This window comes from Falco cherrug, chromosome 4, assembly GCF_023634085.1.
Source record: "Falco cherrug isolate bFalChe1 chromosome 4, bFalChe1.pri, whole genome shotgun sequence".
In the NCBI taxonomy this organism is placed as follows: Eukaryota; Metazoa; Chordata; class Aves; order Falconiformes; family Falconidae; genus Falco; species Falco cherrug.
In genome coordinates, this window is record NC_073700.1 from 38,652,304 (window position 1) to 38,678,470 (window position 26,167).

The window sequence follows — 26,167 nt, forward strand, 5'->3', positions numbered from 1 at the left end:
ATCATGTGGGTTGTCACATTTCAGAACCCCCCTAAATAGTTTCGCACAGCTCCATCAGATAAGCAGTGAAGTACAATATTATGAACATCAAACAAAAGCCAATCATTAGAGCTGACAAAGCTGTGCCTCTGAGAAGGGAAGTAAATTCAGTTCTATAGACTAAATATGTATATTTAGTGGCATGAAGTTAAAAGAAATGCGCAAGTAGGATATGCGTTTGCCCAGCTATTGCTCTGTAAAATATTTCCTCTAACTCTGGTCTCTGAGAAACAAAACCACTCACAATATTTTGGAAAATAACCAGAGTGCTCTGCAGGACAACAGCACAACCCAGAACTACCAGACACTCAAAATGAACCTGGGACTCAACATCAATACCATGTGGTAGCTGCCAGCTCTTCTGAGATGCGCTAACCATAGTTGCTAAGAAAGTGACCAAGAGGAAGCATCTTCCTTAACAGATGCTACAAACATTACCCCCTCAGATGCTGCCACAGAGGGACATGCTGACTGCATTATATTCCATGGGGTTACACTCCTCCTGGACAAAAACAAACCAGAAGGCAGGGGGGAAGTAATGGATACAAGTTCAAACCACTTCTCACCCTCCGAGACAAATATTAGTCAGACTTGAAATAAATAGAAGCATCACCGGTGTTTCTTGATTACTGCTTACATGTATTTAATCTGCTGCTTTAATTCAATGGAGAAAAATCTTCACAATACAAACAAAGTGAAAGAATAGTGCCAGTGACATAACGCTCAGTTTAAAAAATTCAGTCTTTTGGGAGGTAGCATTAGGTCTTTCCCAGCCAGTACAGAGCTAACACAAGATAACTGTTCTCCCTGCTGCATACACAGCATACATTTCCACAGAACATGATAGAGGAAGCTGGGGAACAGCTGGGCTGGTGAATGTTGGGTGACATTATCACCCAAAAGATCAAGAGGAGGAGTGGGGTGGAAGTCTATGGGTAACAAACCTAGTGGGAGCTTCCTTGGAAGAGCAAGGATTCTGAACAATCTCAAAATCACAATCTGAAGCTTACCAAAGGAGGGGTTTGACAAGTCGGATGTCTTCTTCAGTCCCATTCCACTGTCCTTCGAACCAGTAAATGAAAGCTGGGAAAGAGGAGACTACTTCATTAGCAGAGATCAAAAGCTGTGTCTGACCAGTAGCCAGACAAAATTTGGGATCATGTGGGTCACTCAGTCAAAGCTTGTGATGCAGCCAGTATCTTTGATGTGATTCTGTTGCTTCTAAGAACACACAAAGTCCTGCTTTATTGAGCACAGGGGGAACAAGGCACACTTCTCTCACTTCTCAGCCTGAGCTTTGCTTCTGCGGGTCCTCTGCCTCCCGCGTTCATGTATCTCTGTGCCCGAAGCGTCGGTATCTTCCATGTGCAAACAGGGGAGATGCACACGAGTGGGCTCTCTCCTCTGACTGTGTGTGCACACTTGTGCACGTGAACTCTTTCTGTGCAGCACCCGCACACCTGAGCTGCCACCTCCTTGCACGCTTCCGTACAACTGTACACACCGCTGCCTAACAGTTTTAATTTGAACGAAGGTACAATCCCACATCTTTATTTTAGGTGAAAATTGAATTAAAGACTATCCAAGCAAGTTTCAGTAATAAACACCAATTTGAAGGCCCTCAACTTTTACTACACTCTAGGCAAACAATGATTTATTTATTTACTGCCCATGCACTCTTAATCACTCTGGACCAAAGGAACTGAATGAAATCATGACTTTGTTCATACTAGAGGGAAAACTCACATCTTCAACTGGAGGAAAATGTACTCTGGTGTTCTTTTCAATGACATCCTGATTTACTTAGAAATAATAAGGGCTTAAATTATTTCCTGTTTACCCTCCTCCCTGCCCCCATTTTAGCTCTTTGTAGTTTCTACAGTTTTTGGAAGGGTGTTAAGGAAATGCAGCTGACCCAGAGTGGCTGTGGAGTAAGGCTGTCATAAGCAATAATAATAATTTAGTGCTATCATAAAGCAAGGCTAAAAAAATTGATGCTGGAATTTCAGTACCTCTTCTGTTCAAATCACCCAACCTCTACAACAAGATAAATCTTACAGGTTTACATAAAAAAAGTTAAAAACACAGGTAGTTTCACCTTAAATTCTTTGCCATAGACATAAACTTTTATCCTCTTTCCACCAAGTTTCTACAGTGTCTTTGAGTCCTTGGAAGTTGTCACATTTAATCCTCCAAATTAAATAAATCCGTCATCCTTTATGAAGTAAAAACGTAACGTAAAGTGCACTTAAGATAATCAATAAAAAGGTCGCAAAGATGTCTTAGTAAATGTATCAATTAATAGGCAAGCCTGGGAGGCCATCCATACCTTCTGCCCCGTCAGCTCAGGGATTTCCTCCTCCCTAACGATCCCTATGGAAAAGCGGCATGGCGAGCAGCGTTCCCGATGAAATATTGATCAGATGAGTCAGTAGTTGCAATTTAAGAGACTGGTACGTCACAGCACAACCAAAACAATTATTGCTAAAAGACTTTTTTTATTACAGATTATTTTGGTATCAAATACCTCAGGAAATGCAAATTTCTTCTTAGTCGTCTTCTTCATCATAACAATGATAATAAAAACCAACACATTTTTCGGCATGGTTACAGAGCAGTGATACCTTTACAAAAGAAATGGAAAAAATTACAGGTTTCAGTTCCAGTAACCGTGTGGCCACGTATTTTCTAGTACTATTTAAGAAAAAAAAGAAAAAAGTGTATTTTACCGAACGCTGCCGTCTTCAGCGGAGGGGCTCGCTGCTGCGGAGCGCTGCTGCAGGCGGGGGGGCGGCACCCGGGGGGGTCCCGGGCGGCCCGGCCGTGCCCACGCCTCAGGGTCCGGGGGGATGGGGGGGCAGCACCCTGAGCCCGGGGGAGGGACGGAGGGCGGGAAGAGGCTGAGGCGACCGCGGAGGGACCCTGCGAGGGAGGGAGATACGGGCCGCCTGGGAGGAAGAGATAATAACGTTGAGGGAGGCGGCAGGCGGGATCGCGTCAGTTATAAACAAGCGAGGAAAAAAAACAGGGGGGAAGAGGAGGAAAAAGCAGCCCGCGAGTGTCCGGCGGGATGCGGAACGGCTGAATTGTTTGCTGGAGTGCATGTTGTTTGCGCATGGCAAATGTCAGCCGTGCCAGCGGCGGCTCCCCGGCCCCCCCGGGAACAACCAGGGCCCTCAGGGCGGCAGCGGGACCCGCCGGCGGACCGGGGGGGGCAGCGCCCGGGAGAAGCCGCGGGGCGGGGGGCCACTCTGAGGGACCCGCCCGGCTGCGGGTCATCCCGCGCCGTCCCGTCCCTGTCAGCCCTTCCCCGGCCGCTGCCTCACGGAGGGACAGACCCCCTGCCGCCGCGGAGGGGACGGGGCCGCGAGTGCCCGCGGGGGCCGCCCCCTCCCCGCGCCCCTCAGGCCGGGAAGAGGGGGGGCGGGAACGGGGCGGGGGGGACTGCGCGCTCCCGCCGCGGCGCCGCGCCCCATTGGCCAGCGGGAGCGCGCACCCGCAGCCCCCCCCCTTCCCCGTCCCAAATCCCCCCGTGAGGAAGATGGTGGCGGCGGCCTGAGCGCGCCCCCGCCGCGTCGCTCCCCTCCCCTCGCACGGCGGCGCGCAGGCGGGCGGGCCGGCCCCCGCCAGGGCACGGAGCTCCCCGCGGCGGCGCGGCACCACCCCACCGGGAGGGTGACGGGACCAGCGCCGCCGGGCCCCGCGGCGGGCGAGGAGACGGAGGCGGCCGAGCCCCGCGCCGCGGCTGAGGAACGCCGCGGGGGCACTCGCTCTCTCGCCCGGGCGCTGCCCGCGGCGCCGGCAGGGCGCGGGCGGCCGCGGGCCCAAGGCCCCGTTGGCGGGGAGCGGCGGGGAGGGCCGCGCAGGCCGGCGGGGGGCGGCCGCCGGTGCCGTCCCGGCTGGGCGGGCGAGGGAGGCGGGCGGGCGGCTGGAGCCGGCCCCTTGGCGGCGGCCGCGAGGGGAGCGCTGCCCGGCGGGCGCGGGGAGGAAGCCGCGGCCAGCTGCAGGCGACATGGAGGAGCGGTCCCCTCCCGGCGGGGGCCCGGCGTCCCCTCCGCGGGGCTGAGCCTCGGCGGGGCTGCGGGAGCGGGGCCGGCGGCGGGCGGCAGCCCCGGCCCTGCCCGGCCGGCGGAGGCGGGCGAGGCGGGGGGAATATGCGGGGCTGCCCGCGTCCCAGCGCCCTGTGTGCCCAGCCCGGCGAGCGGCGCAGCGCCGCGGCGCTGCCCGGCCGCCCCCCCCGCGCCGGCGGCGGGAGGAGACTAGAGGCGCCGCTGCCAGGAGCCCCGGTGCCTTTCCCGGCCCGAGAGACCCAACTCCTGAGCGGGCTCTTCGGGAGGAATTGACAACATGGCTTCCCCACCGCACCAGCAGCTGCTGCATCACCACAGCACCGAGGTGAGCTGCGACTCCAGCGGGGACAGCAACAGCGTGACGGTGAAAATCAACCCCAAGCAGCACCAGGGCTGCTCCTCCGCCAAGCACTGCAAGTACAGCATCTCCTCCAGCTGCAGCTCGGGGGAGTCGGGGGGCACCCGCCGAGCCGGCGGCGGTGGCCCCGGCGGCCCCGGCCTCCGCCGGCAGAAGAAGCTGCCACAGCTCTTCGAGAGGGCCTCTTCCAAGTGGTGGAACCCCAAGTTCGACTCTAATAACCTGGAGGAGGCTTGCATGGAGAGATGCTTCCCGCAGACCCAGCGCAGGTTTCGCTATGCCCTCTTCTACATCGGCGTGGCCTGCCTTCTCTGGGGCATCTACTTCGGCATACACATGAGAGAGAAACAGATTGTTTTCATGGTGCCGGCTTTGTGCTTCCTCTTGGTATGTGTAGCTTTTTTTGTGTTCACTTTCACCAAGACTTATGCCCGCCATTACGTATGGACTTCGCTGATACTCACCCTCCTGGTCTTTGCTTTGACTCTGGCTCCGCAGTTCCAGGCTCTGAAACCTATCTCAGGAAGTGGTGACATGTCCAATCGGACTCCCCTGGCAGATCCCACAGACACTTGTCTTTCTCAAGTAGGCAGTTTTTCTATGTGTATTGAAGTGCTCTTGTTGCTTTACACGGTGATGCACTTACCCTTGTATTTAAGCTTGTTCCTGGGACTGTCGTACTCAGTCCTCTTCGAGACCTTTGGTTATCACTTCCGCGACGAGAACTGTTTTACACCTCTAGGAGCTGGTGCGGTTTACTGGGAGCTGTTGAGCAAAGCCTTCCTGCACATCTGCATCCACGCCATCGGTATTCATTTATTTATCATGTCCGAAGTCAGATCGAGAAGCACATTCCTGAAAGTGGGGCAGTCCATCATGCATGGAAAGGACTTAGAAGTGGAAAAAGCCCTGAAAGAGAGGATGATTCATTCTGTTATGCCAAGAATAATAGCCGATGACTTAATGAAGCAGGGGGATGATGAAAGTGAAAACTCCATCAAACGTCATTCCACCTCAAGCCCCAAAAACAGGAAGAAGAAACCCTCCATACAGAAAACCCCCATAATATTCCGTCCTTTTAAAATGCAGCAGATAGAGCAAGTGAGCATTTTGTTTGCAGACATTGTGGGCTTCACGAAAATGAGTGCCAATAAATCTGCCCATGCTCTGGTGGGACTCCTGAACGACCTCTTTGGACGTTTTGACCGTCTGTGCGAGGACACTAAATGCGAGAAGATAAGCACTTTGGGAGACTGCTACTACTGCGTAGCCGGCTGCCCAGAGCCCCGGGCAGATCATGCTTACTGCTGCATTGAGATGGGCTTGGGTATGATTAAAGCCATTGAGCAGTTTTGTCAAGAGAAAAAAGAAATGGTAAACATGAGAGTTGGTGTTCATACGGGGACAGTCCTCTGTGGCATTTTGGGCATGAGAAGATTCAAGTTTGATGTGTGGTCCAATGATGTCAATTTGGCCAATCTGATGGAGCAGCTTGGGGTAGCTGGAAAAGTCCATATTTCGGAAGCTACTGCGAAATACTTGGATGATCGTTATGAAATGGAGGATGGAAAGGTGATTGAGCGAGTTGGTCAGAGTGTGGTAGCCGACCAGTTAAAAGGTATGTGCTTCTATATTGTGCTCTGTCTTTTTTTTTTCTTTTTTTTTTTTTTCCCTCCCTCTCTCGTATGAGGGAATGTATTTTCCCTAGTGCATATTCTGTGCTTGCTGACTTGCAAATTGAACACGTTCTACATTTTAACTCCACGTGCTGGTGATTACAAACACCATGGGGATTACGGAATAAAAGATGCCAAGGAGATAAGCATGAAAGATCTCCTGGGGTACTCCAAATGTGCATAGGCTTCAAAACGCCTTAGCGCTTCTTGTGAGAGTATCACATTGTAGGGAGGAGAAGGTTAGTGTGTTTGCTGTCTGCAAGAGGTTTTTGTTTTACTGTTGTGTGTCATCCTTTAATTCAGTAAGTAAACTTGTTAATTGACTTCATGTGCCATACATAGAGCATATGTGTTTTGCAAAATTATGTATATCTGTGAAAAGTTTTTTTTGGCATTGGGAGAGTTGGGACTGTGAAGGCATTTGGGAAAAATGACAGCTGGATTCACAGAAAGGAATGAGCACTGTAGATTTGGCAGTTTGATACAGCAAGTTGCTGTAGTTCGAAGTTAGGCTGGAAAAAGTTACTCAGGTGGTTCAGTGAGCTGGCAGATGCTCTCATTTCTGCAGCTCTAAGGATTTGGGGATAAAACTGCAGATTTGCCTTTAGGAAAAGAAAATGAGGGATTCTTCGGTTCCCCTTTATGGCTTGGCTGAGGATCCATTTTTCGTTTTTCTAGAGTATTCATTTTGAAATGAAGCCTTTGACTGCTTTCTAGCAGCACTTACAGGCGTGTGCAGGAGGCTCATACATGCTGAGGTTTAATTGTCTCTTTATTAAGAGCTGTGTCGCTTTAGTGCTGTGCCTTTGTCTCATGGAGGTATGGTTGGCTGCAGTGCTTGTAGCCCAAGGTGGGGAGCAGATGGATCAAAACGGGAGTGGAATACGTTGCAAACCCTTTTATGCTATCTGATTTTATTTGCTCTGTTTCTAAATGTACCCATTTTTATAAAGTAAGCGTGGAAAACAGTGGAAGAAACTGAAGGAGTCGTAGGACAGCGTTGTGATGGAGGAAGGAGATATTTGTTGCAACAAATACAAAACAAGGCCAGGGTGGCTGTAGAAAGGTCAGTGAGTAAGGACGGTGGGGAGAGTATTGCAAAACAGTGGTGGAAGCAGTAACGGCAGGCCGCTTGCCTGTGGCAGGTGCTTATTTTGATGTGACACAAATACTTATTTTTGGTGAGCTAGCTGTCTGCGTGCATATGGCAGTGGGGCTGAAATGAGAGGCTTACGGGGAGGGAGAATATCGACAGTGACATTGGTGGCTGGAAGCCATAGAACTGAAGCAGATGTGTGTCCCTGGGCTTTGGCTTTCTGTTCAGCTTCTAAAAATACAAATTGAGTTAATTTCTTTGAATACTGTTGACACTGATCTATTTCAGTGGAAGTGTGCTTTCAAGAAAAAAGGATCAGATGTAATCTCTCCATTACTCTTAAGTTGAATCTTGCCATTCTGGAGAAAAATAAATTGAATAGTTGTAGAGAAACTACCCTGCAGCATTTCTCTCTTCCACCTACCTTTACAGCCAGATGCAGTGTGAAGGCTGTATTGTAGCAACAAATTAAATTAAGTATTTTTGCTGAATTTGTAACTGTACTCTATATCATTAATTACAAAATGACATGAACTTACTTGTGGAGACTGATGTTACTGCTCTTAAATATTTTTGTTTATTTATTTTTTATATTTGGTAGATCACAAGAGCACTCTCTAGCGCAATTATACCCCATGTCAGGAGTATTTTTTTCATGGTCTTTCTCAGACTTCTGTGCTGTCCTTGGTTACATCTATTGTGAGAGGGCATGGGCTGCTGTGTCTCATCAGTACGGTGGTTCAGGTTTTGCAGCTCTGAATGCCTTTCACAGGTCCTGCTTTAGCCAGGGCGCTACAGATGAACAAACTGAAATGCAGTCTAGGTAAGATGAAGTATGCTTTGAAGACTGATATTTTAATGGTCTCTTCTTACCCTGAAACCTAGCTATGAAAGCAACCGGAGTATGTGGTAAGAATTGCTTTAACAAGGAGTGTGGGTTGGGCTGGTATTTTTCCCCTTTCCCTTCTGTATTTTGTTGTGGAACTGTAATTAGCTTCCATTTCTTATCAATGTCTTACATAGTTATAGAAATAGGAGTCTGTGTGTACTTTTAAACCAAGCAGACCTCTACCACACCTGCCTTTATCCAAAGGTCTGTGGCACACATGGTCTCTTGTCCGTCCCGTGCCCAGACCCTCAGGGAAATGTGGATGCTGCAGATGCCCGTTTTTTCCTGTATCCTCAGTACTTTGTTCCGCAGTCAGATCACTTGGCTGATAGGTAAATGGCAGCAGGGGCAAAAAAAAAAAAAAAAAAAAAAAAGCAATGATAAAAGCACTCTTAACAGCAGTGCCCACAGGCTGGCATCTAGAACCTGCTGCAGGGGAGGGTTTTGTTAAGTAGCAGCTCTGAGATTTAATAGAATAAACTGAGATTTCACCTCTTAATTAATTGTTCTCTGCCAAGCAACTGCTCAGTTTTGTGAACGGAGGTGCTGTTACAAAGCTTCGCTCTGCTATTTTCCCTGAGAATTTGTTGATAGTAGTGATAGAGAAGAGGAAGTTTGTTGTGGTTGTTTAATTATGTTATATGTCTCATTCTTTTCAATTATGAAAGTGCTGCAGAGATAACAGACATAAGCTTTGTTTCCCTACCAGCACTTTGCTTCTCAGCTTCCTTTCAAGCCTTGATATCTTAATGATATCCTATTTTTTATGTTGTATATCTAGTATGTTATCTCTTAATTGTCTGGGCTGCTGCAGTAGTCGTAGCAATCTTTCTGTAGGCTAAGTCAATGTGGTGAAGTAAACCATTCACAGAGCAAAACGGGAGGTGCCGAGGACTCGGTGTCCACATTACGCATGTCTTAGGACTTCTGCCGAAGACTGGTTCTGGACTGGGTCTTTCAACCAAAGTACCTCTGTGGTTGGAGCACATCAGGCATGCTCCTGGAGCGAGTCGCTTGGCTTGGTTCACCCAGAAGGAATCCAGGTACAACTCTACAGTGTGCACCAGAGCAGGGTAAGTAGGAGTGAATTGGGCAAACTGCTTCAAAACCGTGCTTACCATTCCATTTGAAATACTAGTCTAGATGTACCCTGAGTTGTCTGAGTGCTGTTCTCCTTGGTTTTTGGAATAGACGAGGCAAAACTAAGTTTTTCTTTCCCTTTGCTGTTTTGTGATTTGCTGAAAGCTTAGGATGGAAATATCTTTTCTTCCTCCTTTGTTTCCTTGGCTCCTTATTGCAAGGAGTGGGGCCCTGGTGTGTTCCCTCCTGTTTCTGACTTCTGAATTAAGTAGATGGCATCTAAAATAGATCAGCAAAGAGAGCGAGCCATTGGTGACCTTAGAGCATTTTTACCTGCTTCTGACTGCTTGCTTATGCTGTCTGTTTTCACTGCACCTGATCCCCTTGGATGTGGAGGGAACATGGCAGAGGAATGTTGCGGTGTTTTTTTTGAGGTCCACAGATAAACCCCTAGACATCAGTTCAGTTGCATCTTCGGTAATAATTTTGCCATGGAATTTGAGGCAATGCACTTTTTCTTGCTGAGCTTCCTAGCAGACTATGAGATACTTGAAGACTATGAGATACTGAGTCACATAACGCACATTAATGCATCCCTTCTGAACCCTAGAGTCAGAGATCTCTACTCAGGATATAAAAAGTTCAGCTTACGGAAATATTTTTGGGTTGTTCTGTTCTTGGTGGTTTGGATTTCTCTTTCTTGTTACCGAGGAGGTCACAATATTGCTATTTGCCAGCCAGCAACTCTTCCATAAATACCAGGGTCACCAGCACCTTTTTTTGAGTGCTCAAAATACATAAGCATGTTGGGGCAAGAATGCTTTCTCTGTGTTTATAGAGCATAGCACAGTGGAACCATGATTTCATCAGGGGCGTTTGTATGTATGCTGATACTCTAATGAGAATCAATGTTACTGAAGTTCCTGTTAAAAGAATTCCTGAACTTTCTGCAGCAAGGCACCTCTGTGTTCAGTTTGCCTCAAGGAATGGCTTTTCTGTGGAATTTCTGTTAGAAGCCCTTGGAAGATACAGATACTCTTTTCTGTCTGACTTTTTGGTGTTTGTTTCGTTATGGAAAAAAACGTAAGCTTGTGTGGTGTGTCACCTGGCTAACCAAACCGTGTTGCTGATGGCTTCGGAGGGAGGTCAGCTTTCACAGTGCTTACTGCCCGAACATCCACCAGTTCACCTGTGGCGACTGGTGGCTGTTCCTGATAAAGCGTATCACAGATCTGCAGCTTACTGTCTTTCACTGTTCTCCAGGTTTCTTTTAATATCTGCTTTACTTGTAAACATTTTTTTAATAAAGCAAATCAGTAATAAAAGTCAGTGTTTTGCCTGATATTGAAACCTCTTCACATAATGTAAGGCAATTATTTCTCCATAAATAGCTTAGCTCTTCACATGGTGGCAACCTGTGACGCACGGGATGCTTTTCCCTTGGCAGACCATGGGATACGGCTCTGCTGGGTGACTTGGTACTCTGCTGCTGCTTCAGGTTTGGCTTACAGGGAGCACAGGGCGGGTGTTCCTGCCAGACAAAAGCCTTAGATAAGGTTATGAAGAGAAAAGTCATTGACTTTTTCTTCCCTTCCTCACCTCTGTGGCCGATCAGGGAGAGACTACAATTACACTGTGATGGTGGTGAAGGCTTCCCTGCCCGCCTCGTCTTTCTGTCTTTTCCCAGCCCTGCGCACAGAGGACCTGTAGCTGAAACGTGCTGCTGGAAGTTCATAGGTAGATGAAAGATAAGATGAAAGTTTTCCTTAACTTTTTGAGGCCAGCCTGCTGGGCATAGTGTAAATCTAGAGGGCTTGTGCTTGTGCCAGCAGGACAGCTCTGCACAGATTCAGTTTTGCTCCGTGGCTTGGCTAAGGGCAGCTTGAGTCTCTAGTGAGTGTTTTTGGGGTGAGTGCAGGAGGTTGGGGTGATTGTGTTGTGTCTTGCCAGCTGCACTACGTGTCTTCCTGCTCAGCCTCTAGTTTCATCATGTTCAATAAATGTAAATCTTTAGATACTGGCTTTTTATATTTATTGAACTCATTTGTGACAGGCATTGTAATTCTGGATTTCATGTGTTCTGATACTGATCTGGCGGTCAGGCAACATTGGATAGATGAACAAATGTCTCTTTTAAGTGGTAATGAAGTCTACATGTGTATGTATTTCCACTTTCCCACAAACCAAAATCCTAAGTGCTGACTGAGGCATAAAATTTTAGTGACTAGTCAGTTTATCAGTTTTATATAACCTGACCTATTAACTGTTGTTACTGTGGTAGTGGTTCATGATCTTATTTTCAATTGTGAGATTGAAAATAAAATACCATACACAGGTTGACTTGACTCCTGTATTTAAAAAATGAAAAGTATTCAGTGACAGGTAACAAATTAGAGGTAATTTGCATGAAGGCATATTGCCAGGAAGAAGTAAATTCTACATTAATTTAACATTTTGACGTGATCTGTAATTTTATCATGTAATAGCAAAAAGAAGAGGAGGTAATTAGTGAATGTAGTTGTTCAGACTGGTTCTTGTCTTCACATAGTGAAGTTGTGTTTCATCACTGTAAACAAAAGAAGGAAACTTGTAAGAAAACCTGGTGATTGTTCAGCTTTCCAAATATTTTACATGATGCAATGACAACTTTTTCTGAAAGTAAACCTATGTATTAGTGCATTAGTACTTGATCAGCTTTACTACCAGGCAGGTTTTGTGACCTCTTCAGGAAGGTCACAGTTTTCCAAATTTTGAGGAAGATTTGTTGACTTGCTCTTGGTTTTATTTGTGCAAGACCAAGCAGAAAAATATCTCAATTTAAAAATATTCACACTTAAGCTGTTTTTGTTATTTAAGGGAACTTGGATGTTGGCTTTTGAGGCTTTGAGTTTTGATAACATACTTAAGGGCTAATTTTACTGCGTACAGTGAAAAAGAATTTATAAGCCTAGTTCGTACCTATGTAAGATTTTCCACTTTGTACGGGATGGAGATTGTTTCTAACCATATACTTTGTTAAACAAGTACGGGCTCCAGTTTCAATTAACAGCGTGCCCTGATGCTAATTAACAAATAAGTTAACACAGTATTGGCAGTCTGGTTGCAGCTCTGCCTGTTTAACCCCTATATAAGCACTGTACAGTGGAGTAGAAGTTTTAATAGCCCTTAAGATATTTACATACTACAGGAGCTGAAGTGAGCATGGCAGGAGTGGAGCTTTATTCTAGAACATGGGAAAGATGGGTGCTGAAATCCGAGGCCCTGGTGCACTGGGGGAACACCATGGCTTCTACTGCATTCTGTGACCATCATCTACAGAGTTTTTAATTTATGTTTCTCTCTTTGGCTACCCAAAATACAGGTGCTGCAGTGTAAACAGGTACCCTACAAATAACAAATCTGAGCTCTCTTCTTCCTTCTACCCGTTCACATCAGTAAATCTTCAGAGGTAGGTGAGGGACTATTTAAATGCAAGACAACTTCTTTAAATAAAAGCCTTGACATAGTGGCTTTTTGGGGAAAAAGATTGATGGAAAAGACAAAACAAAGTCAAAGACATGTAATTTATATTCATCTTCTGTCATGAGGAGGATGCCTGATTTCAATGGGTTGTTTAAAACCCTTTTTGGAGTTATTTCACAATATGTACTTCACTTTTCCTTCTGGCAGGTGAAGTATGTAAGACTTTACATTCACCACTAAGATAAAGTACAATTTCATTGGATTTGGAGTTGCTGTAGATTGTCCTGGAATATTACTAAAATTAGTAAATTATAATTATTTTCTCCCATCTACAGTTTGTGTGTAAGCTGTCTTTCTCTTGATTCTGAATCACAAGCTCGCTCCATCCATCCTGGCTCTGTAAGGAGAGACAGCCATTCCTCTTTCCGTTACAGCTGACACTTGAAAATTCTCTGCTATTTTTAGATGATTTTCAATCTCATTTCTGTCCTTTGAAAAGAAAGAAAGAAAAAAAAATCCCTAGCCTTTAATTTTTAATTTCCAGTGGGAGTTGCCATTGCAAAGAAGCCGGCTAGTCAATATAGTCTCATTAACACATTTTAACAGGTTCTGTTATATAAGCTTGCGTTATTGTGATGGTGCTTTCATAGGTTTGTAGGCGATTGTTGGAACTCGATTTAAAGCAAAGCCATGCAGGTTTTGAAAGTATAGCTGCTTGCTCCCAAGTAATTATTTGTGAAAATACGAACTGGCAGTTGGGAAGGAAGTATGGACTGGCAATTGTACCACAGTGTAACAGCTTTTTCTTTATGGAGACATCACATCTGGGCACTGGTACTGTCTTAGGCAATAGGGCAGATTTGGCTGGTTAACTTACCTTGCTGGGCATTTGTCAGGGTTGGACTGTAGCAGAAATCTCTGCAGCCCCCTTCCAAGCCAAATGGTTTTCATCAAATGAATGTTATCTTTCATTCACCCCACCCCACCCCCGATTGTTCTCACGTACAGCCATAAGCCTACTAGATATAAGGCTTTAGGGATAGATATTTTTCATGGTTCTGAAATTACTTTGTGAGGACCAAAGCGTTCTGGATATATTTCTTCAGCTAACATCCCTTGGACTCAAAATGCCCCTTAAAATTGCCTGAAAACTTTTTGTGTTTGTTTGCTACAGTAACTTCATATGGGAATTCTTTGCAAACAGTGTAGATAACAATGATTATATTGCAAGTCTTTATTTCACTGATGGCACTTACTGTTCCTCATGTTGCATCTCTAAAGCTGTTTGCTTCAACTTGATTTGATAAATCTAGAAATCAGGTTATTGTAATAAAATAGCATTACTTATAAAATCTCCAGAATCGGCACAGTGCAAGAGGAACTGGCAGAAAAGTCCACTAGCTTGCTAATGGGACCTTTCCTTCTGCTTGCTGCTTAACGTATGCAGAAACATGCAAAGGAAAACGTCTTTTGCTGTATGTGTAACATCTTGATTATCTACTAGTGAAAGAGCAGTTTGCTTTCCTTTTGCTTTTTTTTTTCCTCCAGCTGTCAGCTGAAGTTAACTCCAATCCATTTGTGTGGATGTTGTCATGGGCTGGAGGTCCAGGAGCTTGTGCTGGCCATGTGTTTCCTTGAACCAGAAGTCCTGCCCTTGCAAGGGGAGAAGAGGGGCCACGTGGAAAGACAGCCAAAAAGCGTCCAAATCCAGCTGTCTATAAAACTTAGTTTCCTTTCAGTCTTGTTAATTTATAGGCCTTAATGGAAAAATTCCTCTCTTTCCTCCTCAAGACAGAGGGAGGAGGAGAAAGTGGAAGGCAAAGCCAATTGATAACTGGTACCAATGATACTAAAAGCTATTTGTATGTTTTAAGAGCCAAAATGGTGATAGTTTGGTTGACTGTGCTCAACTGCACAATAAGAATAAAAAAAAGACAAAAACAATTTCTAAAATTGAAGTAAAACACACTATGAAACGTTGATTCAGCCCACAAGAAGCGTAGAAAAACTTCTGATATTGGATGCTTATTTCTTTACATTACCATTAGATAAACAATGATGTTTGAGTCAGAAATGGAATTTTTTATTTTTTAAATGTGCAGCTTTGATGTTTGACTTAGGTGCATGTGTCTAATACGTGGAATAGAAGTTACTTTTTTTTTGTTTACAGGGTATTACATTAGGTATGTTATTTTGAAAAGACCTCCCTGGGAAGCTTTTGCATAGCTGTTCCCAGTAGTCCTTGGAATCAAATTCTTGCATTCTTTAACTCTTGTTTAATGGACATATGAAGTCCATCCTGTAAGGTACTAAGTATCTTTAACCTCTGGCCAATTTGGATGAAAGTACAACAGATAAATCTTTTGGAAATGCTCAGGGCCTGACGGGACTGGTGTTAAAGACAGGATGTAATGAGGAAATGTTCCTGTAGGGCATTATTTGCAAAGAGACCAGGTACAACATTAGCTCCAAATTTCCTTTGTTTAGATAGCGTGATACTTAGTAAGAGCTGTCTGGGTTTCTAAGAGCTCTGTGTTTGGACTGCATTAAGAGAAGAAATGGCCACAAGCTTCCAGGAGAAAGATGGAGACTGTAGTGTCACACATACCCACGTTACACCAGCAGATAATCAGACGTTGATCCAAGGCTTTTGTAGCCTTTCCTATCTATTTCCAGTTTTTAAAATTTGATTCTTACTTGACAACAGGTTGTAGGAACGTAAAAGGATTTTGCTCTGAGTACCTCTTTGGGACTGACCTTGCTACTAAGGTGCAGGTTGTGAGAGAGATTCTATCTTTATGTACATATAAGTTACTGATGAGACAATATGAATAATATTTAATGTTTTACTTGCTGCTTGGCAATGTGGCATCAACTAGAAGCAGACAGCATTCTTAAAAATACCACGTGAGGATGAGAAAATTTATTAATTGTTTCATAATCCCAATAAACCATTTCAGAGAAACACACACACCCCATGCCTCACCCGAGGTTCTGGAATACATAATGATCGGTAACTGATTTTTTCTGCTGAGGATGTTAAAATAACATATACGTCTTTGGTTATGAAATGTTGCTGCTGCTGGAATTTGCTGTGGATACAGAGGTAAACAAAAGATCTGCTAGTCTTCACTGAAGTCATGTTTTCTTACCTGTGTCAGATACTTCAATTTGGTATTAAATGATAGTTTTCCACAAATGAGTCCAAAAATCTTAATTACATGAAGCTGTTGAGTTATTTGCTTTTTATACATACGTATATATGTGTGTATATAGCATTTCAGTAACTGTGTGCATCCTTAGGATGTTTCTTAAGTGAAAATACTTGGAGTTGTCTTTGCAGTCCATTATATCTGAATAATCAGATGCTTGAATTGTGTTTAATCAGCTTGGGAAGTGTGCTTAATTCTTGTAGCATGGATGACTAATGTTCATCAAATGGGTGGATTTTTTTTAATAAGTTTTGCTTAGCTATCTGTATTTACTAGGGAGCATCACAAAACCTACCTGTTGATAACAGAAGGTGGGAGCCACATCTAAGAGAGGTTTTCAGAGTGCACTTGTCTCTAGCTGCGATTGCGTTGGTACGGTGTGGGCTCTGGCCAGCTCTGCAGCACGGCACGCAGGAGACCGGCTCTGAAGTGGAAGGTGCTTGCTGCTGTGGTGGAGGTGCGTTTGGATACGATCTGCGTGCTCACGGTAACTGAGCCCGTGACCTCTTGCTTTGTCTGATGCAGGGAATAGGGAAAAAGGAGGTAAAGGATGTAATTTTTTTCAAATGTGCAGGTAAGGCTACCGAGCTGGGTCCTGAGCCCCGGTGAAGCACTGGGATGGCCATTGTGCTTTGTCGCTTTCCCCTGCTAAGAGATAGAGGCAGTTTGGTGATGGCTGCTCTTCAGGAGCTGGTAATGGTTTTCTGTCAGTAATTGGGTACTGAAAGTGAATCAGACCATACGGAAGACATTTTTGATCAGGCACAGTGTTTTCTAAGTGTTATAAAAAAATGCGTGCGTGATGTGGCTATATTTAAAATGTAGTACATCTGTTAAGCATTTAATTCTTTCCAAGATTTCAGGAGGTGACAAAGTTGGAAATTGTCTTAAAATTTAGATGAAGATTTTTTCCCAAGTTAGGGTATTTGCTTGCTAGGATTCTGCACTTACCAGTGGTTCTTTGAAGTAGGGTATTTGATAAGCACATAAATAAACTGCATTATAGATTATGTTTGAGCCTAATATCAGCCATAGACAAGTGTGCAGCCAATACAGTCATAAATTTGTGTGAGTTGTTCTGCTGGTGCTCTAATGGAGAAGGCTTTGTGGCATTAGATGGTGCTGACAGTGCGTTATTTGTCTAACCTGTTTGGAGCAAAAGATTTGTTAATTCTTGCACTGCTTAGAGCAAGAGTTGGACCATGCCCCACCGATGTTTAGTGCAGCTTTTTAAACACTAAATCCTCCTAATTCAAATGGCAGTCTTTGTTAAAGTTTGCAGTTATAATTGCTTTGTTGCAAAGAAGAGCCGGTTGTTTTTAATAACCAAATTATCGATTTGCGGAAATAATGTGATTGCGTGTGCATGTGTGTTAAACGTGATCTTCAGGATGTTATGGTAACACAGCAGTCGGTGCTGGGGAAATACATAATTTGGGAGCTGCGTTTAATACACATGGAGTATGTTACAGTTTATCTAAATAAGACAACTTTAAATGTAGCAAGTGACTTTCACAAATACAAGTAAAGCAGAATGGTGTTCTAAAAGTCCTTGCTGCTGTATTTAGGTGATTCAGTATAAAATGAACACAAAGTACAAGAGTTACAGCTATAAGCACAGACTTTGGGTTCAGAAGGATCACCTGGAGTATTTATAGGAGTTTTTATGGCCCTTTCAATGCATATGTAAAATTACAACTTGGCTGACTACTAGAAAACAATCTTACAAATTAGCCAGTGAAGCGTAGCTGTTATTAGATGGTCATTGAAGCAGTTCATCCTTTGATCTTTATTTATAGAATGAGGCACTTCTCAGACACGAAGCGGTATTGAATTAATTAAGAAGTCTGTGCTGCTACCTGCGCTTCTCAGTTGGTGAGGAGCCGGTGGTGCTGAGCCCTGGCGAGGTGCACTCGTCCAGTGGAGGCAGAAAGCAGTGAGCCAGTAGCATACGCCTGATGTGCTGTCCTGCTGCGCGTGGCAGAGGGGAGGTGCATTAGGGAAGCGAGGAAAGAAGGGATGGCAGCTTGAATTCAGTGATGGGCCGACATTGCACAAAACCAGCAAGGATCCCGTCCATATGCTTGAGCTTTTGAACTCAAAAGGGATAAAAATCTACCGCATAGGCACAGTACACAAACAGGAAAGACCACTGCGTATTTGAATAACTAGTGTGGGTTAAGTGTGTGTTACTGGTATGTGGATACCATGGTAAGAGTGAGCCAAGTGCTTGCTTTGAAAACTCTGGAGTCCCTATCTTGAGTTTCTTAATGAATAAGCTCCTCGTCTGTAGCTGTGTAGCCCATTCCTGAAAAATAGTTGTCTAGACATTTGACTGTCTGAATGCATTATTTTTCTGATGTGCCTGTTCAATAATCTGCCAGAGGAGGTAAGTCATCCCCAGTCAAACTCCAGTTATAGCTGTTGTCAGGTGTCTTGACATTTGTGTTCTGTGCTGTTCCTGCTTGCTCTAATAAAGCTTCTGGAATGGTTTTATTTCAGTTTCCTGTTCTGTGAAGTTTAAGTACTGCTATGGAAGTTGGGGGTTTTTTATGTGAAACCTACCAGACACATCCTGAGAATGTGACAATGAAGCGTTGGCTTACTGTAACTGAGAGTTCTACCGTGTGGCTCCTAAAACCAGGTTTAAATCCCTAGCAGTCATACATGTGTTCACTTCTAAAACGTATTTGTGGCAGAATGAGCAATGCGACGTGCTGGTATGTGCCGAGGTAGGGTAATGAGCTCATTTATTGATCAGAAGCTGTGCTAATGCTTTATTGACAGTGATTCCCAGAATGTTGTACTTAAGGTTTGTCCAGAAATCCAGGTGCTTGCGACTGTAGCAGAATTAAATAGACTAAATAGCAAGTAGTTAAAATTAGTAGTATTGTTCCGTGGGACACAGGGTGTATTGATAATTCTGTCTTGGACACGATTTCTCTGCAAATACTCTTTTTGTGCTGAGACGGCAATATTTTCTTACATTCCATCACAGTCACACATTTTCTACCTATAGCATTTTCCTCCCCATGTTGAAGTAAGGGGGAATATAGGGGAGAAGTTTGCTTTCCTTTTTTAGTATGGCAATATGAATAATTTGAGGTCTTAAAAAGGTAAATCTGTATTAGGACGTTAAAGTGAGAAGTGAGAGGGGGACTGTGGAGATACCAGGCATCATAGTTTCAAAAACAGGATGAAGAAATTGCAGGTTCAGCCCAGCAGCATTTGAAATCTCTTCGCTGCAATGGGTAGGTGTGGTATTTGTAAGGAAGAATGTCCACTTCATCTTTTCAGCATGTTCTCACCATGCAGCCTGGTGCTTGTTTTGGTTTTCTGTGCCAGGGTGGCAGGTACACATCAGTGATGTTTGCCCAGTTGCTTCTCTGCATCTTTTTGTTTGGTTTTCAGTTCCTGCACTGGTGGTTGGGGCCGAGTGTGGTGCCTCAAGACCTAGAAAGAAGTTGTCATGAACTGTATTTTACAGTAGGTTGTTTTTTTCTTCAGTACAAACCAGACAATGATATATCTTCCTTACTGCAATGTTGCAGTAGCTCTAGAAGAGAGAGGAGTTTGAAGTGACATTTATTTGGGAGGAAGGAAGTGATTCTTTAATGGTGTTGAAGTTTTCTCATGCTGCTTAGCATTTGGGGCAATTCATGCTGTTTCCTGAAACAGAATTTAGCTTTTTGGATGTTGGAGACTGAAAAAGCATACTGCAGTAGCAACAGTATAGCCAAGATGGTTTTTGTTGTTAGTTTTTAATAAGCTGTCCCCAAAGTAATTTCCAAGACACTTAAAACATGGAGGAGGCTCTACTTGTCCCCTGAGTAGAAGCAATTGAATCAGTAAATGTATCCAGCTAGTATTTGACTGTTTTGAATAGAGATACTGCATAGCATGACTATTTCAGTGAATACTGCTTCTGTTGTGAATGGGTCTCCGTGTGTGGAGAAATTGGAGTTTTTGAATTAACGGTGTACATGGTACAAAAAACAATTACAAATTTTTAGTTGCAGTTTTATCAGCCAAGACAGCAGAGACCAAGTGTATATAATACATGAAAGTCTGAAAGGTAAACACTGATGTGAATGTTTACAGTAGGTTGCTGAGGTCCTTCATGTTTGCCTTTGAGATATACTATTGTTAGATTTGGAGCTTTAATTACTTAATTTTTAAATATGTTGCAGTTTTTAATTTTAAAATACTAATTAAAAAAAAATCTACTTAACTAAGAAGTTAGTTGGGGGGAAAAAGAAATGTTTTAAAAGAACCTGAAGTGAAGGGAAGATTACTGGCTGACTTTTGGTCCAGTGGGGAGGTGATTAGTTCTCATGGTCTTCTGAGCACGGAGATGATGGTGCTTCTCTATTTCGTGAGCTCATATACTGCAGTCTCTGTTTTTCTTTTTGGATGCTCTTTTACATTCTTGACTGCAGATTTTAGGAGCTGCATAGGAGTTGAATTTTCTCAGTGAAGCACAAGCTGCTACCAATGATAACTTGTGTGGTTCTAAAGAAAGATGGTATTTGCTGGTAGATCATTCTGCCTCCACCCCACCCCCCACCCCCCCACCCCCCCAAAAAAAACCCCAACAAAACCCCCAAAAAACCAAACAACTAAACTTGACAGCTGTTTTAAGAAGTTATTTTCAGGCTGGAATGTGAAACTTGGAAGAGAACCAGACTCCTTTATAAACACTTAGCAGTCCCTGCCCCCCCCCCCCCCTAAAAATGACTCTGTACTTTTGTGTACAATTTAATGTAGTTGATCATATGTTAACGCTGTAGTTTATTTCCCCCTTTTTATTTACTTTAATGTTCTTTAATATTTGCTTGCTAATAATTCAAAAGCACAAACAACTGGAGGTAGTGGTAGACTTTTGAGGTGGGAGTTGTAATAGTGTTTCCAATGCAATTTGCTGATGTGAGATAGGAAAGGTAGGATTTACAGATGCTGTTATTATTGTGGTTCCTAGCCATAGAATTGAAGAACAAAACTTAATTCAGAGCAATATCTCACATATTTTGTGCAAATTTCCAAGGTCTCATAGCACCATGGTAGCTTTTCTCAAAATATTGTGGCTTATTTAGATAAATTTTCAGTGTTTGTTTTCTTTGTTCTCATGCAACTGAAGATAAGCTGCAGGCATTATAGCAGTAAAATATTTTAATGGGATGAAAGCTGTTAAGGGAAAATAGTAATTCCTAAATATTCTTTTGTATTTTTAATTACCCATTAGATTGTATCTTCTGAGAAGTAAATTAGAGAGGAATTTTGTGGTGGCATTTGGAAAAACTGGGAGGCAGTGGGGAAATAGGAAAAAAAAGGATGTTGGGTGACAGTGTGAGGGAAGAGATTATAAGAAGTTGAAATCTGTAGAAAACTAACCTGAATCACTTTTTGTGGACTGTTTCTTGTTTAGTCCTTCAATCTCATGAATTTTGTTTCAGTAATAGCAGAAATACAAGCAAAAAAAGATAGGAACCAAACGGAGGGAGTCCATAAGAGAAGTGACCAAGATGGGTGTCTAGAAAAGAGCAAAGGAACTGCAGTTTTAGTCTGGAGGAAAAAGCTGGGTGGGAGAGATGGATGTGGTCTTCAGCCATGGTGCAGGCTGCTGGTGAAGAGGGAAGGAGGCAGAGCGATAAGCCCTGTACTGTTGCTGTGAAAGCCCTCGGTGTGTCAGGCTGGGGAGAGCAACAGCTTAAGCAGAATTTAAGGAATTACCCGTAGGGACTGCTTTGGACGTCTGGCCTTGGGGAGGTGCGTGCTGGACTGGTCAGCAGTCCTTTCAGCCTTACCATTTATTACTTCTCTGAAGGTAACTTACCACCTTCTAGAAAGTATCAGAAAGCTGTGAGGAGTGATGGATTGCTGCTATAGCAGCTTAGCCATGCCACTGTAAATAAAGATGCAGTATTTCAGCGCGATGGCATTAAAAGAATTTTAATCCTCTTTTTGAATGATTTGGCATAGAGCTGTCACTGATTCACTGGGGGGAGAGGGGGGAGATTGTTTTGGGTTTTTTGTATCGTGAACTGTCTGGCTTGTCCAGGACATAGAATAAAAGAGAATCGCTCCACTTGAAGTGAATAGAGATGATCTTTGCTCTCATCAAAAACAACAAGGAGTTGTAATGTAATGCTAAAGCTATGCCTTTCCTTTCTGCCAGAGTTTAGTATCTGGCCCAGTTGCGTGTTCCCAGAGGAGCCCGGGGGTGCACACAGGTGCAGGTTTGCCCACACAGGTCGCAGGATGGTGACCCAGATGCATGTTGATACTGTGGTACTCATTTCTGGAATGAAAACATAGTGTTGAACAGATAATTGTACACTTGCCCTACCTCCTAATGACAGCTGCTGAACTGAAGGTGCTTCGTAGGGTCCTTTTTTTTTATTGTCTTTTTCAACACTTGGTCACTCTCTTCTTCTCATTACTGAAGTTTTTCCTGTTGGTAGAAATTCAACATGCAATGATAGTAATTGTTATCTTTCTATGCACTGGTGTAGGTATACAAATAAATGCATTGATTCAGAACTGAAAAAATACATTGCAAACTAATGTTTAGGGAGTTTGTTTTGCTTTAATGTGAAAACCTTTGGATGCTCCAGCCATATAAAATGCCAGGCTAGGAGCTGGATATCTCTTATAGGTTCTAGCTGTCAGTGAAGTGGTGCTGCTGTGACAGGGGCAGCCGGTGTCCCTGGCAGGTAGATGTGGCAGCCTGGGTCAGTGTTGCCTATGTGTGAGCAAGTTGGGCTGTTGTGTCTTTTCTTTCTGTGCTTATCTATGTTTGCCTTGGCCAGCCGAGTCCAATTCCACGTTGGTTAGCCAGGCCTCGGTTTGCAGCACCGGTGATTCTTGGTCTGAAGGTGTTATTGTTGTGGGTACACTTCTATGATAAGGTTTTGTGATTGCGAATGTATTTGTTGTTGGAATTTATTCTGTGCTGGTCTGCCAGCCTTGCCGTAACATTTCCAGGTCTGTTTAACTGGAAACTTCACTCATGCTGTCTAAACTTGCAAAAACAAACCAGATGTAACTATTTGGAAAGGTTGTTGTGTGAGCTGTTCTTTCTGTATATTTTCTAAATTTAAATTGCAAACAGGATGATGAAAGTGAAAAAATAGGTGATTTGGGTGAAAGTATGAGCCGCAAATAGTAAAAGATCCACTTCCTTTCTGCTTTGTGTAAACAAGAGCACACGTGTATCATGAAATGTGCTCAAATATTTTCTCTCTCTTTTTTTTTTTTTTTTTTTTCTTATCTACTGGTACAATTGAATAGGCTTGCTTACTGATAGGTAGCTAGGTATCAAAGTACTTATATCAAAACTTAAGAAAATTAAACTTGATTTTTTGATTGAGGCAGAGTTGGCAAGTGATGGAAACAATATTTGTATGTGAGAACATTCTCTGAGGTCAGTGAGCCTAATGCTTTTATTGGTAATATTTCAGCCTTAATGCCTCTCTGAGCTATGAGGGGAGACATCATATAATTTAATACCATGTTAGCAGTTCTCTCCTTGCAGTTATCTACAGGGAGACTAAATAAAAATACCTTAGAAAAAACATGTGACTGAGATCAAAATATCCTTAGGGGAGGATCTCTTCAAGCGCTGTTTTTAGGTACTTAAAACTTGAGACCGTCTCCACCACCACTGCCCCAGCTTGGTTTTGTATGGTGCTTTGGTTAGGGGTTTTTTGGTGTTCTGTGGTTTGTCTGGCTTTTTGGGTTTTTTAAAATCAGTTCTGTTTATTTTCATAATCAGGAGAATTGTTGTCTTGAAGTACTATATTCTTAAGGGTCTTAGAAGTTTTAGAGGATTGTGTTATTTATATTAATCAATTTATACCAGGTCTCTTGCCTAAGGATTTCTTTGCATCTGTTTTATCAATTTTTATCTCTCTTTAACTTTCTTGCTAAATTGCACAGGGCCGTGTTTAGTACAGAAGGGCTGCCAATGTGTGTTTGTATCCAGTTTCCTCAATCATTTGTTCTCTCTTTTGAGTTTGAAACTTGAGTCATTCGTTTTGTTCAAGTCTGACGTAACAGTGCCAGATCTAATTATGTAAATTTCTCATTGTAACCTGCTTACAATTTAAACATTTTCTGCAACATTGAAATTTCACAAGTCCTGGACTTGTCCAGGCTATACCTTGCATTTAATTTGCAATTTCGAATTACAGTGGGAGCTATGTCCCTAACTCATTTTTATCTATCCATCTACAGGTTGTGAAAAGCAAGTTTTAAACTGGTGAGGGGAAAAAAGCAAAGTATAAATATATTTCACAGGTCTCACTGGGGCTGTTTTACTAGAGAAGAAGCTTTGCTGAGCAGTTTGAAGCCCTTACTTGGTACGATACAGTGCGTTCCAAAGAAATGTCAGGGCAAACTGGTTGCCTGTTGCTCCAGTCTCCCGCTTGTATGGGATTGATGTAATTGGGATAGATCTGAGATTTAGTCCAGTATTCTAAATCATGCCCATTGACAGAAAGGAGACAGGTTTTTAAACTCCTCCATCCAGTTGCCAAATGCATTTTTTTCAGCATTTGTGGAGTTGGACGTTGTTTGCTGAAGGACAAGAGAATGTCTACAGGGCTGGTGCTCAGCTGGTGCTGGCAGTGGCCAAGATGTGTTTCTCTGCAGGATTTTCTATTACAGGAGGTTAGGTGTTTCCTGCCAATGTTCTGCAGTTTTCCCATGTCCATAAGCTTGTGCAAATACCTAACCAGCAAGGATGCATCCCTACAAATTGACCTCCAGGCTTGGCGTTAATGCTTCTCAGGCGCTGTCCCTTGGTTGCTGCTGCTTGCTTGCACTGTGGGCTTTCCGCCCCCTTCTTTGCCATCCCTCCGCGCTCCCCCCCCCCCCCCCCCCCCCCCCCATTAGTGTAACTTTTCTTCAAATTAAGTTAAGGAAACACAACTGAAAATGCATACATTTTAAGAGGCTGGTGGTTCTCTGCTAGTGCAGAGTTTGTTGTTAAGTGCTGCTTGGAGTTTGCCTTCATACAAAATTTCAGCTTTTGCTTTGTTTTGGGACGGGGCAGAAGCAAGTTAAGGGCTTTTGGGGGGAGGTAATGAGGCTTTGCTGCTTGTAACGAGAGGCAGACAGTATTCATGTGGCTGCATGGGTTCTTGGCCTCCCCCCCTCCATGTAAACTAGAATTGCTGAACTTACAGTTGCTGTTTGGAAAACTTGTTTTACCTTCTTTAGTAAAATCATAGAAATGTTTTCCTTCCCCACCTCCAGCTTCCTATTTTTCCCCATGCCCCTTTCCTTCCTTCCAGTCCTTCCTTCCAGGTTTCTGCTCTGAGATTGAAGCCCCAAGAAAGGGCTCATTCAGTACTGGGTGCAACTGGAGTGATGTGCTGAAGCAAAGGGAGTAAATGAAGTAATGGGAGTAAGTGGCTGGGGTAGGCTGATTGGAAACCTGTGCAGTTCATCTGCTGACTGGACAAGCATTCCTCATCTGTCTGCAGCAGATCTGCTACAAGGGTTTCCCACTTCCTCTGGTCTCTTCTTTCCTTCCTTGCAGTTGTCCAGTTAATGTGCCCATCAACATGGAATTTCCAAAGAAAAAGCCAAAAACTTGACTGGAAATGATCATTGTCATCCTTTTAACTTTATATGGGCTGTGATCTAGAACATCGTGCAATCTCAGTGTTGATGAACTGGCAGTGAATCTCTGGGCCATTCATTCTTTGAAACATGCTTTAGCTGTTTTTTTTTTGTAACATGAAAATGTAAAGATTCAAACGGCATAGAAAGTGGCAGAGTAGCTGAGCGCCTTGTTGGTTCCTTTGCAGGAAAGGAGCCTGTCTGGTAGACTAGGAAGCACCCATAAAACTACCTACTTGGTCTGAAAAAGGTTTAACTGATTTTATGGGATTTACGATAGGGCAAAACAATATTTTATCTGGAGCATCTCTTTTGCATTTGAAAAGAGTACTAGGAAGGGAAGAATTGGGATGACTATGAGAAGAGTGGCTTGCCCAGGGATAACAGTCCCATAGGATGAAGCATGGGATGCTCGCTGCCTTCCCCTAGCGCAGACCACAGCCACTGACTCTGGAGGCCGTGAGAAGAAACAACATTTCTTAACAAAATACAGCTGCCCAGCCTGTCTGTGATCTGGGGAAAATGCCCAGCAACTCTGCTGGTACAGCTTTTGAAGTATAAACATATACTTACTCTTAACTAGAATTGTTCACTTTTCAGAATCCATAGGGCAGGGGAGTACCATAATGCTGCGGACTGATGAATGGTTGCCATGTGG

At 43.7% G+C, this 26,167-nt stretch overlaps 1 protein-coding gene across 1 annotated transcript in view; it reads left to right on the forward strand.

Annotated features, from left to right (window-relative positions):
- The first annotated feature begins 4,254 nt into the window (after positions 1-4,254).
- The window catches only part of ADCY9 (adenylate cyclase 9), a 102,292-nt gene continuing 80,379 nt past the window's right edge, over positions 4,255-26,167 (forward strand). The window contains exon 1 of the mRNA XM_055706628.1: positions 4,255-6,085. Within this exon, the coding sequence (XP_055562603.1) occupies positions 4,387-6,085 (1,699 nt within the window). The 5' untranslated portion in view covers positions 4,255-4,386. The remainder of the gene's footprint in view (positions 6,086-26,167) is intronic.